Source organism: Colius striatus, chromosome 11 (genome assembly GCF_028858725.1).
Source record: "Colius striatus isolate bColStr4 chromosome 11, bColStr4.1.hap1, whole genome shotgun sequence".
Taxonomy (NCBI): Eukaryota; Metazoa; Chordata; class Aves; order Coliiformes; family Coliidae; genus Colius; species Colius striatus.
This window is the reverse complement of record NC_084769.1, coordinates 19,287,822-19,301,223: the sequence shown is the minus strand read 5'-3', so window position 1 is coordinate 19,301,223 and position 13,402 is coordinate 19,287,822. Positions and strand designations below refer to the sequence as shown.

General features: G+C 36.7%; 1 protein-coding gene across 1 annotated transcript in view; it reads left to right on the top strand.

The window, feature by feature from the left end:
• DPP4 (dipeptidyl peptidase 4) overlaps window positions 1–13,402 on the top strand; it is a 40,728-nt gene that overhangs the window by 16,084 nt on the left and 11,242 nt on the right. The window contains exons 11-21 of the mRNA XM_062004703.1: window positions 2,931–3,066; window positions 3,207–3,251; window positions 5,960–6,064; window positions 6,167–6,234; window positions 6,428–6,481; window positions 6,921–7,045; window positions 7,996–8,043; window positions 8,544–8,642; window positions 10,515–10,584; window positions 12,155–12,349; window positions 13,183–13,237. Of these exons, the coding sequence (XP_061860687.1) occupies window positions 2,931–3,066; window positions 3,207–3,251; window positions 5,960–6,064; window positions 6,167–6,234; window positions 6,428–6,481; window positions 6,921–7,045; window positions 7,996–8,043; window positions 8,544–8,642; window positions 10,515–10,584; window positions 12,155–12,349; window positions 13,183–13,237 (1,000 nt within the window). The remainder of the gene's footprint in view (window positions 1–2,930; window positions 3,067–3,206; window positions 3,252–5,959; window positions 6,065–6,166; window positions 6,235–6,427; window positions 6,482–6,920; window positions 7,046–7,995; window positions 8,044–8,543; window positions 8,643–10,514; window positions 10,585–12,154; window positions 12,350–13,182; window positions 13,238–13,402) is intronic.

The following is a 13,402-nucleotide window of genomic DNA, read 5'->3' as shown; positions in this document are numbered from 1 at the left end:
TGTTATATTCAGAATGTGACAAGTTCTTGGCTCATCATATTCAGTGGAGTCTAACTATGGTGAAGTCATTTCACAGTACAACTTTAATATGAGCAAGTTTTGGTATAATCAAGTTATAATATATGTATTCCAATTCACTGGGGAAAAAAAAAAACTCAAAAAGAAACAAAACAAAACCTTAATGGTAAGTGAAGATTTGATTTCGTTGGAAGCAGACTCCTTGCTAAGGCAAGGTATCATGGTTGTCTTCAGATTTGTACTTAAAATGTTTGTTTTCTTTGAAACCATGGTGAAAACCAGCACCTCTCACTGTAAATGGAAAATTGTATTTCTCAAAATGCCACTGGAAATGCACAACATGATACAAATGTATTTTGTAAAGAGCAGCTAAATTGATTTAAAATGCATGCACACAGAATTTGGTATCCCAGATCTTGTATTTTGTTTTCTTCTTTTTAACAGTACTGTGGAAATTTTTTAGAGGTTTGTGCTTAAAAACAGGATGGGTATGGAAGGACAGAATTTCAGTGAGTTAAAAGCCCTTTATGTTTTGGTCAGTTGTGGTTAAGATCTTTGCAGTCTTAGGTTTTACCTTTTGTTAACACCTAGTGAAAGCTGAACAATGCTGCTGAGTGATCTGAGGAGAAAAACCATCATCTGTCTTCCAGCCTTGTACCCATCTGCCTAACACAGGGCTGAGTTATATGGAGTTAGTGACTTTTAGAGTGAATGTAACACTCTGTACATCAAGATTAATACCAAAAAAATTAAGTCTTGAATGGTGAGTGCAGGGTTCAAAACTTACCATGTCTGCCAGCAACTGATCAAAACAATAGTGAAGCCTTAGAATCTGCATTTTGCAAACATTGAGATGATCAGAACAAATCTTTGGGAACTACACAAGAGCAAAAGTACGTGAGTAGGAAAAGGCAAGTGATGTACAATGTTGCTGTTGGGTAGTTTTGCTCCCTGGAGCACAAAGTAATGAATATTTGCACTGTATATATATTTAAATGACTGTATGACAGGAAAAGTTAATTTTTGTGGTGGAAAAATCTGGTTTACTTCCTTGGAGCAACATTCTGAGTAAAACTAAGTTTGAATTAGGCATGCCTCACCCTGCCTGCCCAGGTGGGCATTTCGAGGGGCAGTGACACTGCAAATGGTTGCCTGTTGCAGCACTATCCAGAGCTTGCTGTATGCCGAGCAATTGTACCCCCACATTTGAAGGGGGCACAGTACACTTCTGCTTCAGAGGTAAAGTTTTCTTATTTGTTAGGAAAAGCTGCCAAAACCTGGACTGGCAGTGCTTTGCTGCATAAGATGGTAGATGAAACCTGACCCTTCTTGCACAAATGACCAGCATGAAATTCATACAGAGTTTAAAAACCACTTTTAGCATCGTGGTTTCAGGGGGCCCTTGCTGGGTAACAGGAGAATGAAGGCAATGGATGTTTCTTCTCTGAAATTACCTGTCCTAAATATAAGTTACCTTCAGAGTAAAGAGCTCCAAATGGTGATTGTGGGCATATCAAGCAGCAAATGTGAAAGGACAATGCAAAACTATTGTACTCGTTACTTGAGTTAATTGCAGCTTAGTTAACATTCTATGGGTTGTTGAAAACTGAAAGTGTATTCCATTTCACTATAATAACCTTTAAATAGTTATTACCTTATACTAACTGCATAATAAATACAATTTTGTTGTTTTCCTTGTCCTATCAGTCTTGTCAGATGAAGATTATAAATCATCCAGAATTAGTAACTTCTGTCACTTTAAAGGAACAAAAACTGTGGGGCTAATTCCCCTTTTACAAAACAAGGGAAGTCGATTGCAGTTACAATTAAATGACCCACCACCTTCCCAGTCAAATATGAATGCAAAAATAGACATGTGGTTTTTTCAAACACATTTCTAAACTGCAATGTAGAAGTAAACCTGAAAGTGGTCAGTAGCCAGTTGACATGTATTTTTATTCCATCCACGTTAATTGTAGTGATTCCTTTTTCGGTTTTTTCTTTCCCCTCACCCTCCCCACCAATGATCACGAAGATACTCTCATAACTAAACTTCCCACACATTTTTGTTAACTAACTTTGGGGAAAAAGGGAACATGAACTTGGAACTAAGTCAAATGTGCAAATTCCAGTTAAAAATGTATACTTGCCTTGGAGGGGAGGTTTGTTTTATTTTAGTTCATAAGGCTTCTAGGAGATAGGAGAGATCTAAAATAAGAAAAGACGAGTACAGCTAACAGATCGTAATGGTAAACAAAGCCACTAAATTTCATGTGGTGCCTTTTTAAAATTAATATATAGGAATATTCATGAAAATTATGGGATTTTTTTCAGATACTTCAGTTCTTCATGTCAACTAGCTGATATTCTGAAGATGAAAGTGAAATATTCAAATAGTAGTGTCTGTTCTTGAACTGATCTCTCTCCATTCTAATTAATGGAAATACATACTAAATTTACAAAGATAGATGTTATTCAGAAAGTGGTTACAAGCAACCATCTTCAAGCAACTGAGGCTAAAATTAAAAAATCTAAGACCCATAGAACTTAATATTCAGAAGAATTTCCTCTAGATGCACACAGTACAAGATTTATAAACAGTCTGGAGTAGCTATTGTTTTGTGTGTTAGAGGGTAGAGATCTGGCTGTGAGAATTTGATTGCAGTCTTTCTGAAAGCAGGAATGTACAAACCATCTAATTCTTTATTGTATGAATGAAGATAACCAAGGCATCTACTAGCAGCAAAAACGATTGACAAAAAAAAGGGCTCAATTAGATTTGCATCATTGTTTATTGTAGTAGATTGAAATTAAAATAGTGAGATGAGTCTTATTTGGTGAAATGCTGAATGCTATGGTATAGTACGTTGTTACAGAGGATTTTAAATATCTAATGCTGTTGCTGTTCTCAGGGATCATTATTTGAGCGTTGTCACATGGGTGACAGACGAGAGGATCTGTGTGCAGTGGCTCAGAAGAATTCAGAATTTTTCAGTCCTTGCAGTCTGTGACTTTGAAAACACTACTGGAAATTGGTCATGTCCACGGGTAAGAGAAGTGAGGTGGGAGAGGTGCAATGTTAGATAAATGAAACTAGAAAGGAGTGGAATATCTCTGTATGTTTATCTTTGTAGATAAGTAGCCTGACATAAAATAAATGTGGGGTTGCTTTTTTTTTTCTTTCTTAGGAAAAACAACTCACGGAAGAAAGTACCAGTGGCTGGATTGGCAGAGTGAGTGTTCAATTTCTAAAGCTTCTACATACTAAATAAATAACACTGATAATTACAAAGATTTTGTGTGAGCCTCTAGGCTGTTGCAGTGCCTCTTGTGTGCAGGTCCAATCCATTCGTCTGTTGCATTTTAGATGTATAAGAAAAAATGATCTCTATTAGAGTCACTCTGCCACCCCACTCCCTCTTTTAAGCTTTTGTGGGTATGAGGTCCCAGGCTGGGCTGACAGAGCTGCATGGGCTGCTGCTGTAACTGCATCCTGCATGACCTGTGCATCATGTTCAGCTTGACAAAATGTAAAATGCTCCTTCCAGACTCTCTTAATTCTTACCTACCACCTCGGTAGCAGGAGGTAGGAGAGTGAAGGGGCCAGGGTTCAGGTTTCTCTTTGTTCTGGGGGAATTGTCAACTGTGCTAGTTTGGCTGCTTTCCAGACTTCCTGCCACCTCCAGAATGACCCAGGGAATAAAATGTGACAAGAAGTATATCCTGTAACCTTTAAATTGTATTAAAGGAAAGGCATGGAGTACAAAAGTAAATTTTAGCATTTCTGGTTGCAAAGAACGGTTCTGGATTTCCCTTGGGAAGCTTTATTTATTTCTTTGCCCCCCACGCAAAATATCCATTGAAGAGAACTGGGGACAAGACGAATGGAAGTGACCAGATTAAAAATTTCATAAGCTTCTGCCAAACCAGTCACTACTGTCTGGATGATGCTTTCCAAGCTGCCTCTCAGTCCCTTTGTACATGGTAGAGAGTAGGCACCTAATGAACTACACAGAAGATCTGGGGGAAGTGAAGCAGAGATGCAAAAGTTCAGACTTGGAGGGAGAAATGAGTTTCAGAGTTTTTGATGAGAACACAGAGTACACTTTCCACTCCCGCATTTTCCACACACTGATTATGCTTTAGTCACTAATTCACTTTTGAAGTCAAAAATGAAAGTTTAAAGAAATGCAAAGAGGGAGGCAACAGCAGGGATGAAATCATCCGCAGTATGAAGATGAGAGATCAACCCACCTGCTGTCAAATTTGATATGGAAAGGAAGGCCTTAACGCTGACACATTTTGCTTCTCTGCAGCAAAGGCTTCACAATTAGACAATGTGATGATCAAGCTGCAGACTTTGTAAACAGTTGTGCAAAATGAGAGGGCAAAATGCAAGTCTGTGCCATTAAACTAGGTTGTTGGTTTTTTGTTTCTTTTAAAGAGACAACCCACATCTTAGGAGCTGTTGGGAGAAAAAGATAATCTCAGTCTGTGATTCTTGGATTTTGAACGGAGTGGAAAGTAGGGAGGATTGCAGAGGGGATGGGAAAGGCATATTTATTCCTTTTTTTTCTTATTCTTACCTACTTAGGGTTGATAAAATGGCATCTAACTGATGAGGGATATTTTTGTATTTACATGAGATGTGTATCTGTGTATATATATATATACATGTATATACAGTTCATATAAGTGTATACACAAACTTGAGTAAATTATATATGTGTGAAAAAAATACAGTTCTTTCTTTGTATGTATAGTGGGTTTTTTCTTTTCTTTTTTTTTTTTTTTTAAAAGTAGAGATGAAATTATACTTAATCTAAGATTGCTCAGAACAGCCTGTGTTACTGCATAAGGCTTCCAGGTCATGAGCTAAGTTAGAGCTTGCCAGTTGAGTAGAAGGAAAGTCACACTTTGAAAAAGCAAGAGTGATAAGGAAGCAGCTAGCAAAATATTTGCCAGGTTATTTTTTGAAAAAATATTGCTAGGGAAGAAGGAGAGATTATCTGGAGCAAATGGGTTAGCAAGGCTCAGGTTCTGTCATGCTTACTGAGTGACCAGAGGCAAGTCCCTTCATTTTTCTGTTCCACTTTCCACTTAAAAAGTGAGTATAACATCTCAGAGTTAATTGCATTAACTCAATTGGCTAATTAACATTGTAGATGGTTTGGACATTTATCACAGAAATAACTTTTATTCCTTTCAGCTCAATTTCATTCTGCTGTTTTTCTCTCTAGCATGTGGAGCACATCCAAGTGACAGTCAGTAGAAGGAATCCATTCATTTCTGTCACTCCCAGTTGACAAATGGATAGTTCCTTCGTGAAAATATCATTCTAGTCTTGGTTTTCTGGCATTGTAATCACCTACTTACTAGTAAAATTTCCTCTTGGAAAGCATCCTGATTTATTTAAATAAAAGAGGACTTTTTTCAGTTTCAAGCTAAAAAAATACTTAAGACTTCAAAGAATTTATTCACAAATACCTGTTTTAAAATGGGAAAATTAAGGAAAACGAGTACTTGTAGAGTTTACTTTGCTATAGGTTACAGCTACACGATGGCATTGGACAGAATAAAACGGTGACTTTAGAAGCCAATGCACATATTGTTTCTTGAAACGGTAGGAAACTAGGAACACAGGTAGGATTTCAAATTCAAGGGAATTTGAAATAGGAGGGAATGTTGATCATTACCAGGGTTAATACTCAGGAAATTACGCTGCTTAAGGAGTAAGAAAATAGAACAAGTCTGCTTACTTTTAAGGTAATGGCTACAAGTTCTGCATGGTAGGTCAGTAGGCAAAAATTTTTGCAGTATGTTCAGGGATGCGTTGTTTTAAATCTTGAAACTCCTGTTTAGAGATATTAAAACTTGCATTTATCACTTTGGCTTTGGACTTCTGCTGGTTCCTTTAATAGACGTCTCTCTTGTGTTCAAGTTTCAGCCATCTGTCCCTCTCTTTGCACCCGACAATGCTACCTACTACAAAGTCTTCAGCAATGCAGAGGGTTACAAGCACATCCATTACATAAATGGCTCACACGTAAGTAGTAACATGTAGGAGAGTCACTGCTGACTTGTGCTTCTCCTTGTGATTATGTAGCTTCACATTCTACATTTCACCTTGCCATTTGCCCCTTTCCAGGCTCCAGTACCTATTACTGCAGGAAAATGGGAAGTAATCAGCATAGGAGCTGTAACCAGTAACTTTTTGTAAGTATTGTCATTAAGCTATTGATTCTTGTCAAGAGAGCTTGTAATAAGGGTCTGAGCAAGCAGGGAGGGAGAACAGCAAGAAGGGGTCATTTAACACATTGAAAAACTGACCTAAACATGTAATATAAACATGTACACGTTGTAATGTACTGTAAATATTTTACAAAACTGGTATATTTTGCTTTTGTAGATACTACATTAGTAATGAAAACGGTGGAAAGCCAGGAGGAAGAAATCTTTATAAGTAAGATTTTTTTTCTGCAGTATGAGTAAAGTGTATGTTAATGCAAAAGAAACTTTTAAGAAAAGCATTGCAAAATAAAAGATTAAGACATTCACAGCCTCATCCAGGATCCTACATAGGATATTTAGTGAACTATAAACTGTAATAATAACTACAATAATTTTCTGTAAATTTAGTTATTAAAGGGAAATTGTTGAAAGAAACAACCAATCCATAGTAAAAAAAAAACCCTGAAGAAAATCTCTCAGATAATTCTAATTCCACTATTAAGTGAACTCAAAAGTCTGTTCTAATTTTCAAATCAGTAAGGACCTTACTCCTGAATTTTAACACATTTCATTTGGTCATCCTATTTAAAAAGCACACATTTGTTTAGCATAACTTTAAAAAAAAAAAAAAGTCTTTCATCTCCAAAATGAAGCTCGTCTCTACTTTGCAGAGTGCTCTTGGAAAGCAGTCCAAATTCTACTAAATGTGTTAGTTGTGATCTGAATCCAGAAAGATGCCAGTATTATTCTGTGTCCTTCAGCAAAGATGCACAGTATTATCAGCTAAATTGTCGTGGTGAGTATATCTGGAAGCAATTGACATCAGCAATTGACTCACTGATGAGTTGGGTGGGGAAGTTCACTTCTTCAAGATCTTGATATGCACTGCGTAACAATTAACAATGATATGTGTTGATATCATTGGATAAATGCATTGGCAGCTGAAAAACATACTCCTTCCTAAGATCAAAAGCACCTTGACAAGAATTACCAGGATAAAATCTGATAGGTGTATCTACCAGTGGACCTGACAGAGATGCAAAAGACCCAGTCTGCTGCATATCTCCCCAAGAGCTTCACAGGGAACTCTGTTTGTAGAAGGAAATTGGAGGCTCTGGAAGCAAGGCAAGCAACAGACTGGGAAAAAAGGAGTGCTGGATGTGTGGGAATAAAATTAAGATAGAGCTGTTAAAAAAAAAATCTAAGGAATATAATCATAAATTAAGCAGTGGGGCTGTAGTCTGTTTTGTACTTGTAAGTACATGTGCTAGATAGTACAATGGATAAATTAGTCAAAGGGTGGGGAAAAAATAACGTCTTCTCTAAGTTGAAATGTATGTTGTTTTTTAAGATGTTAAGATCTTCCTTGATCTATGGGCTAGAAGGACAGACAGGTAGCAGAGAGTGAGAGTCAGGTTGTAAAAATGGTTGTTTGAAGAAGACTGCTGTGGTCTCGTGGCAAGGCTTACTGATTTCCAAACTGTGGTCCACAACTGATACGTAGACTTTGTTAAAGAGTGAAGTTTCATTCTTCAGTACCTCACAATTGTGTGGTTTGCCTGTGAGACAGTCCAAATATTTTTCAGGATCCTCTCACCCGAGTTTTGGCCCTACTAGCTTAAAATCCAGCTTGTGCAAGCTGGAGGGAAACAAGTGCTGAGCTTTTATGATTCACACAGTTGCAATTACTTTATGAGGGCTGTGTTTGAAGCATGCAAGCATGAAAGTTTTGTGTTCTATTAACAGGTCCTGGCCTGCCCATGTCTACTCTGCACAGAAGCAGCGATGATCAAGGTATGGTTTGTTTTAAAGTATCACTTGTGTTGAGACAGAAAATTACACTGTAAATGTATTTCAGTTTTGTTCTCATTGCTTAGCATAATAATGAAAATGTCAGTTCTAAAGGCTAAATTTAATTTCAGATAATTATTTTAGTATAGTTAACCAGAAGAGTAAATTCTGTAGCTTGGCATATGTTTATTCATAGTTTATTTAATATTACTGTACATTGTGCTAGAAAACAGTGAGTAATGTATGACTTATAAGTGTTCAGTTTTTCTGAAATTGTGTTTAGCTGAAAAACAGGGAAACTAGCTTTCTTGTTACTAAATTACTGAAGGAAAACTGTATTGTAAACATTGAATCCGAGAGGAAAAACAAAAACTGCAGTAAACTAAGAGTGCAATGCAGGTTAGCAGCATCTCAGACTGAATTTTTATAGTGGTTCATAATTAAAGCGTAATACATTTTAAAATAATATATTTGGTCTTTGACTCTTAGTGACTCTTGTTTAGTCCTCAGATACTTGGAAAATAACACTGAACTGGAAAATTCGTTGAAAGATATTCAGATGCCTTCAAAAATACTTGACTACATCAGCGTGAGTGGATACAGTAAGTTCAAAATCATGTTTTACCTTTCTCTGCCCCTTTTACCAAGTGCTTCAAAGTTTTATTCTTGTGTAAAATGTCTTTCTTCCCTAGTGTGATATCTGGATGTTTTCATGATAGAGTGGCTTAGCTGCTTTTTCCCTTGATAATTAACTGAGGAACAGAAGTCCCTAACACCAGAACAAATAAATAAAAAAGGGGGAATGGGGGTTAGGAGACAAAGCTTATAAGCATTGTTGAATTTAAATTATATGATAAACTCAAGTAGGTCTTAGTTTACAGGCATATGTTCCTTTGGTTTGTGTTAGCAAGTTGAGACAGTGGAATAGAAGTTCAGATATTGTCAAAAAAATAGTCATGGAATCAGCACAGAAGAGCTTGCAACAAGATAACCTTTGACTTTGTATAGAGGAATATTTGGATTGAGTAGTTCTGTTCCTAAAAGCACATTCACGCTCCAAGGCTGCGTAAACCTCTGAATATAGACAAGAACAAAATGCTAGTAAGTGAACTGCTAATGCTTCGCTAGTGGTGCCCCTCTGAATTTGCACATCTGGGTACAGAAGGCTTCATGGTTTGCTCCTTGACTGAGGAACGCCAGCTAGACTAGCAGCGGGAGGCCTGATACCTGTCTAAACTATTCTCACTCCAGCCTTCGCTACTAGCTTTTCTCTTCATGACAAACTTCCTCTTGGTAAAATATATACTTAATGAAGTTACATTTTACAAATTGCATTCAGTTCTGTCAGTCATTGTAACTGTTCTTTTTGATGCCTTCCTCCTTCCACTGTTACCTTATTTATGTAATAACTCTTTATCTTTGTGTTTTGTGTCTTTTATTTCTGTCACATTTTTACTAGGGCTAAAGATGAAATCTTCCAGGCAACATGGAGGCTTAAAGATGTTCTTCGTGCTATCAATTGTATATTCATCTTTTTATTCTTCTTTGTTCTTACTACTTCACCTGTTCAGGGTAAAAGCTTTTGGGTAAGGGGAATCTGTTTTTCATGTTCTGAACAGGAGAAATAAATCATATACATAGTCCTGCTTCAAGTTCCAATCTGCTCAAAAATTTGTGTATGTTACCAAAGAAGAAATCCACTTCCATGACTACAGAGTACACAAAGAACTTAAAATAAGTATTTTCATGTGTTCAGTTTAGTTGTTGATTTTTCAGTGTTTTACTGTCTTGCTTATTCAAATCTGGACAAATTTCTGTAAGACTTGCACTCTGGCTATTGTTGCAGTGCAGTCCATTGCTTCGTGCTTCCTTTTGCAGCATCAGTTCTTTTAGTATACACAAGTGAACAATCGAGCCAATTGGTTTGTAAAAATTACCTGCAGCTAACTCTCAGCCAGCTTGGGTGGAAAGAGTGATATGGATGGAAATGGAATCAACGTTGCTTGAGAAATAATAGATATTTGGGTATGTTTCTCGGATGTTTTACAAACTGTCATGCAAAGCCTATCTGCAGGCTCAAAATATTTAAAAGTTCTTTTTATTACTGGGAGAGAAAGTTTGAGTAGGGGAACTTTTTTGATCTAGTGTCAGATAAACCACTGTAGAGTCTTGCTAAGTTTTATGTGCAAGCTTATAATGTAGAATCCTATGAAACAGTGTGATAGACCCCCACATTTTATTAATACTGTAGATATTCTAGTTCCAGTCTTTCTGGTAACTTTAACTGTAAAACAAAACCCCAAAAAATAATCGGATTAGCTAGGGACTTTTACCAGTACATATTAGGACAGTTCAGATTAATCTACTTTTTGAATTTTTAGGTGGTGACTTAAATGCAGTCTTGTATGAATTGGAATGCATGTCAAATTATTTCACTGGAGAACTGACCTAAGTCAAACTCTTGTCACTTTCAGACCTGTGGTATCAAATGATATTGCCTCCCCATTTTGATTCATCAAAGAAGTACCCTCTGCTCCTTGATGTGTAAGTCTTCAAGTTACATGGCAATGTTGTGTTAATAATCACTTTCATCTACTTCAAATGCTCTTAATAAGATTGGGAAACACAAAATGGGCATATTTTCTAATTACTTGGAGTAGTTTAAAGAGGGAATGAAAAAAATGAGATGTATTCCAATTTGTGATAGATTCCTGCACCATAAGATGATGTAATGCTTAAAAAGCACATGCTTTGCTGGTGGTAGTGAGGCAGATATGTTCTGTATCTAACTTCAAAGCCAGGATGTTAGCATTAGCTTACCTCCTGCTCTGCTCTTAAGAGTTCAGTAGGAATAATATTCAATGAAATTACATTCTGGAATGAAACCTTGAATAAGCTGAAGTAGTGAGTGTGACGTCACATTTCTCTGTGATAGTTGAATATCAACTGATGTTGGCAACATGCATCCTGTGGTCAGGATTGCATTTGCTGTTTTTTCAGAAATTAAAGACAATGAGCACGTGCTGTTTGGTATTTCTGTTCATGCTGGTATGGTTTTTTAGAGCTGGAAATTACTGAAACCTAGCTATTCTTTAAAATATAAATGTTACGGTTTTCTTCTTTTTATTAAAAGCTGACTCCACAAGGAAATTTACTGTTAATTGTTTATGTAATTTAATTTAGTAGCACTGTGATTTTCTTTTTTTTAATATGCTTATGGAATGTTTTAATGAGCTTCTTAAGTTTTATTTTGGCTTTGATTCTATTTTTGTTGACTTACCCAGGCCTTTGTCAGGATCCCCTCTGCTTCATGGTGATCTTCATATCAGAAATGCCTTCACAAGTGTTAATATCCATAGTGTATGGAAACAAAGCCTTGTTATGGAGAATTCCTAGTGTTTTTTTCCTTGTTTTTAAAACTGGGAAAAATGGGTTCTAGAGCCATAAAAGCACCTCTTCCATTTCCTACTCTGTTTGATTTACTCTGTGGCTAGAGGACACTGCAAACAGAATTTTACCACCCAGGCACCCACAAGAGTACAATTTCATAGTGTTCAAGTGCTTCTAAGCATTTTTAATCAAAAAGTTCCGATTACAGTTTTGCTTGCTTTATCTCAGACTGCATAAGAAACAGTTTTGACTGTAGGGAACACTGGTGAGACACTAAAAATGCAGGAAAAGATATTTTTCCTAAATGAAGGCTATTTGTTGATTTCAAACTTCAACCAAATAAATTATGGGTCTATGGAACAGAAATAGTTCACTCTGAAACTCAAGATACTAGACATCTCAACTCAAAAAAAGAATTTGGTTTGGATTTCTGATAAGATGCTTAAAGTCCAAATAACAAAAGCTTTTATTAGAGCAGAAAGAAACAAGACAAATAAAATCCCGTCTGCTGATTAACAGCAGACATTTTTAAAAAGCAGGTTACTTTTAATGTTCAGGCAAAGCAGCAGTTTGCAGTCTGTCAGTGATCCTTTTCTCATTTGCTCAGTTTAATTTAAAAGATTACTCTTCTTTAGTGGTTTGTCAGCAATAATTGAATTTCGTATACTTCATGTAAGAACACATAGAGAGTAAACACCTGAATTCTGTGTCTCTCTTCACCCAGGTACGCAGGACCCTGTAGTCAGAAAGCAGATTACACCTTCCAGATCAACTGGGCTACTTACCTTGCAAGCACTGAGAAGATCATTGTGGCCAGCTTCGATGGCAGAGGAAGTGGGTACCAAGGGGATGACATTATGCATGCAATAAACCGAAGGCTGGGAACATATGAGGTGGAAGATCAAATAGAAGCAGCCAGGTGAGCTACAGTGAAATGGTCAATGCTTGCTCCTTCTGTTTTGTGCTTATTGTGTAGGGGGAAAGAGGAGTGACATTACTGGCAAAACAAAACTGAATTCTACGTTTATTTATTTTTTGATACTGAAGTGAGTCATTTATGGGCCAACCATCATTTTATACTTAAAAAAAGAGAAGAGTTAATGCTGTAATATAAATTCATCATATCTCTGGTTTTATACATATGATAGCTGTCAAGTTAGTAGAACAAGCTACCAAGGAACTTGGAGCTGGAAGCTGTACTCCAAGCTTTTTGCAAGTTTCTGTTGTGATAGAGTTATTTGTTTGAACTGCTCAGACTTTACATCATAGTTCATGTTTGTTGCTTGGTTAATGCTCTAAACCAAACACTGTCAGTATAAAACTCTCGGAATCGCAAAGAATGATCTTGTGGGGCTTGCTTTTGAGGATTTTAAAACGTTAATAAGTTTAAACAAATAGCATTTCAGACTTTCATGGGAGTTTTTTAAACCCTGACTGGGTTTACAGGTGTCGTCCTGTCTCTTACTGCTGCAATTTCAGTCTGATCAAAAAAAAAAAAAGCAAGGCAAGTGGTGAAATCCAACCTAGTACAACACAAATACCAGTGAGTGTGGTTTGAGGGCTTCTACAGAATATCCACGTTTTATTTTCTCACAGACACAGATGTTTTTCTGCATTTTTTCAAGTCACAGGTGGCTGAAGTATTTTATGTTTCCATATGCAGTCACTGTGATGAAAAGGAAAATGGGCATGTCTGAATAATGGCAGAGACCTGCAAACCATTCAGCATTTAATTCTTCTGTTTGCTTCTAGAAAATTTTCTGAAATGAGCTTTGTTGATGGGCAAAGAATAGCCATTTGGGGTTCGGTAAGTATTCAAATAAGTTTAGTTGGCTTTTAGTTAATTGTAACAACTATTTGTTGTGCTGCCACGTATGTGAGGTGCTGAAGTACATAGTGTGGAGTCATGGCACAGTCCAGTAACTGAACTGATGAAGTACATCCTGCAAGTGCCTGTATACATTACCTCTTT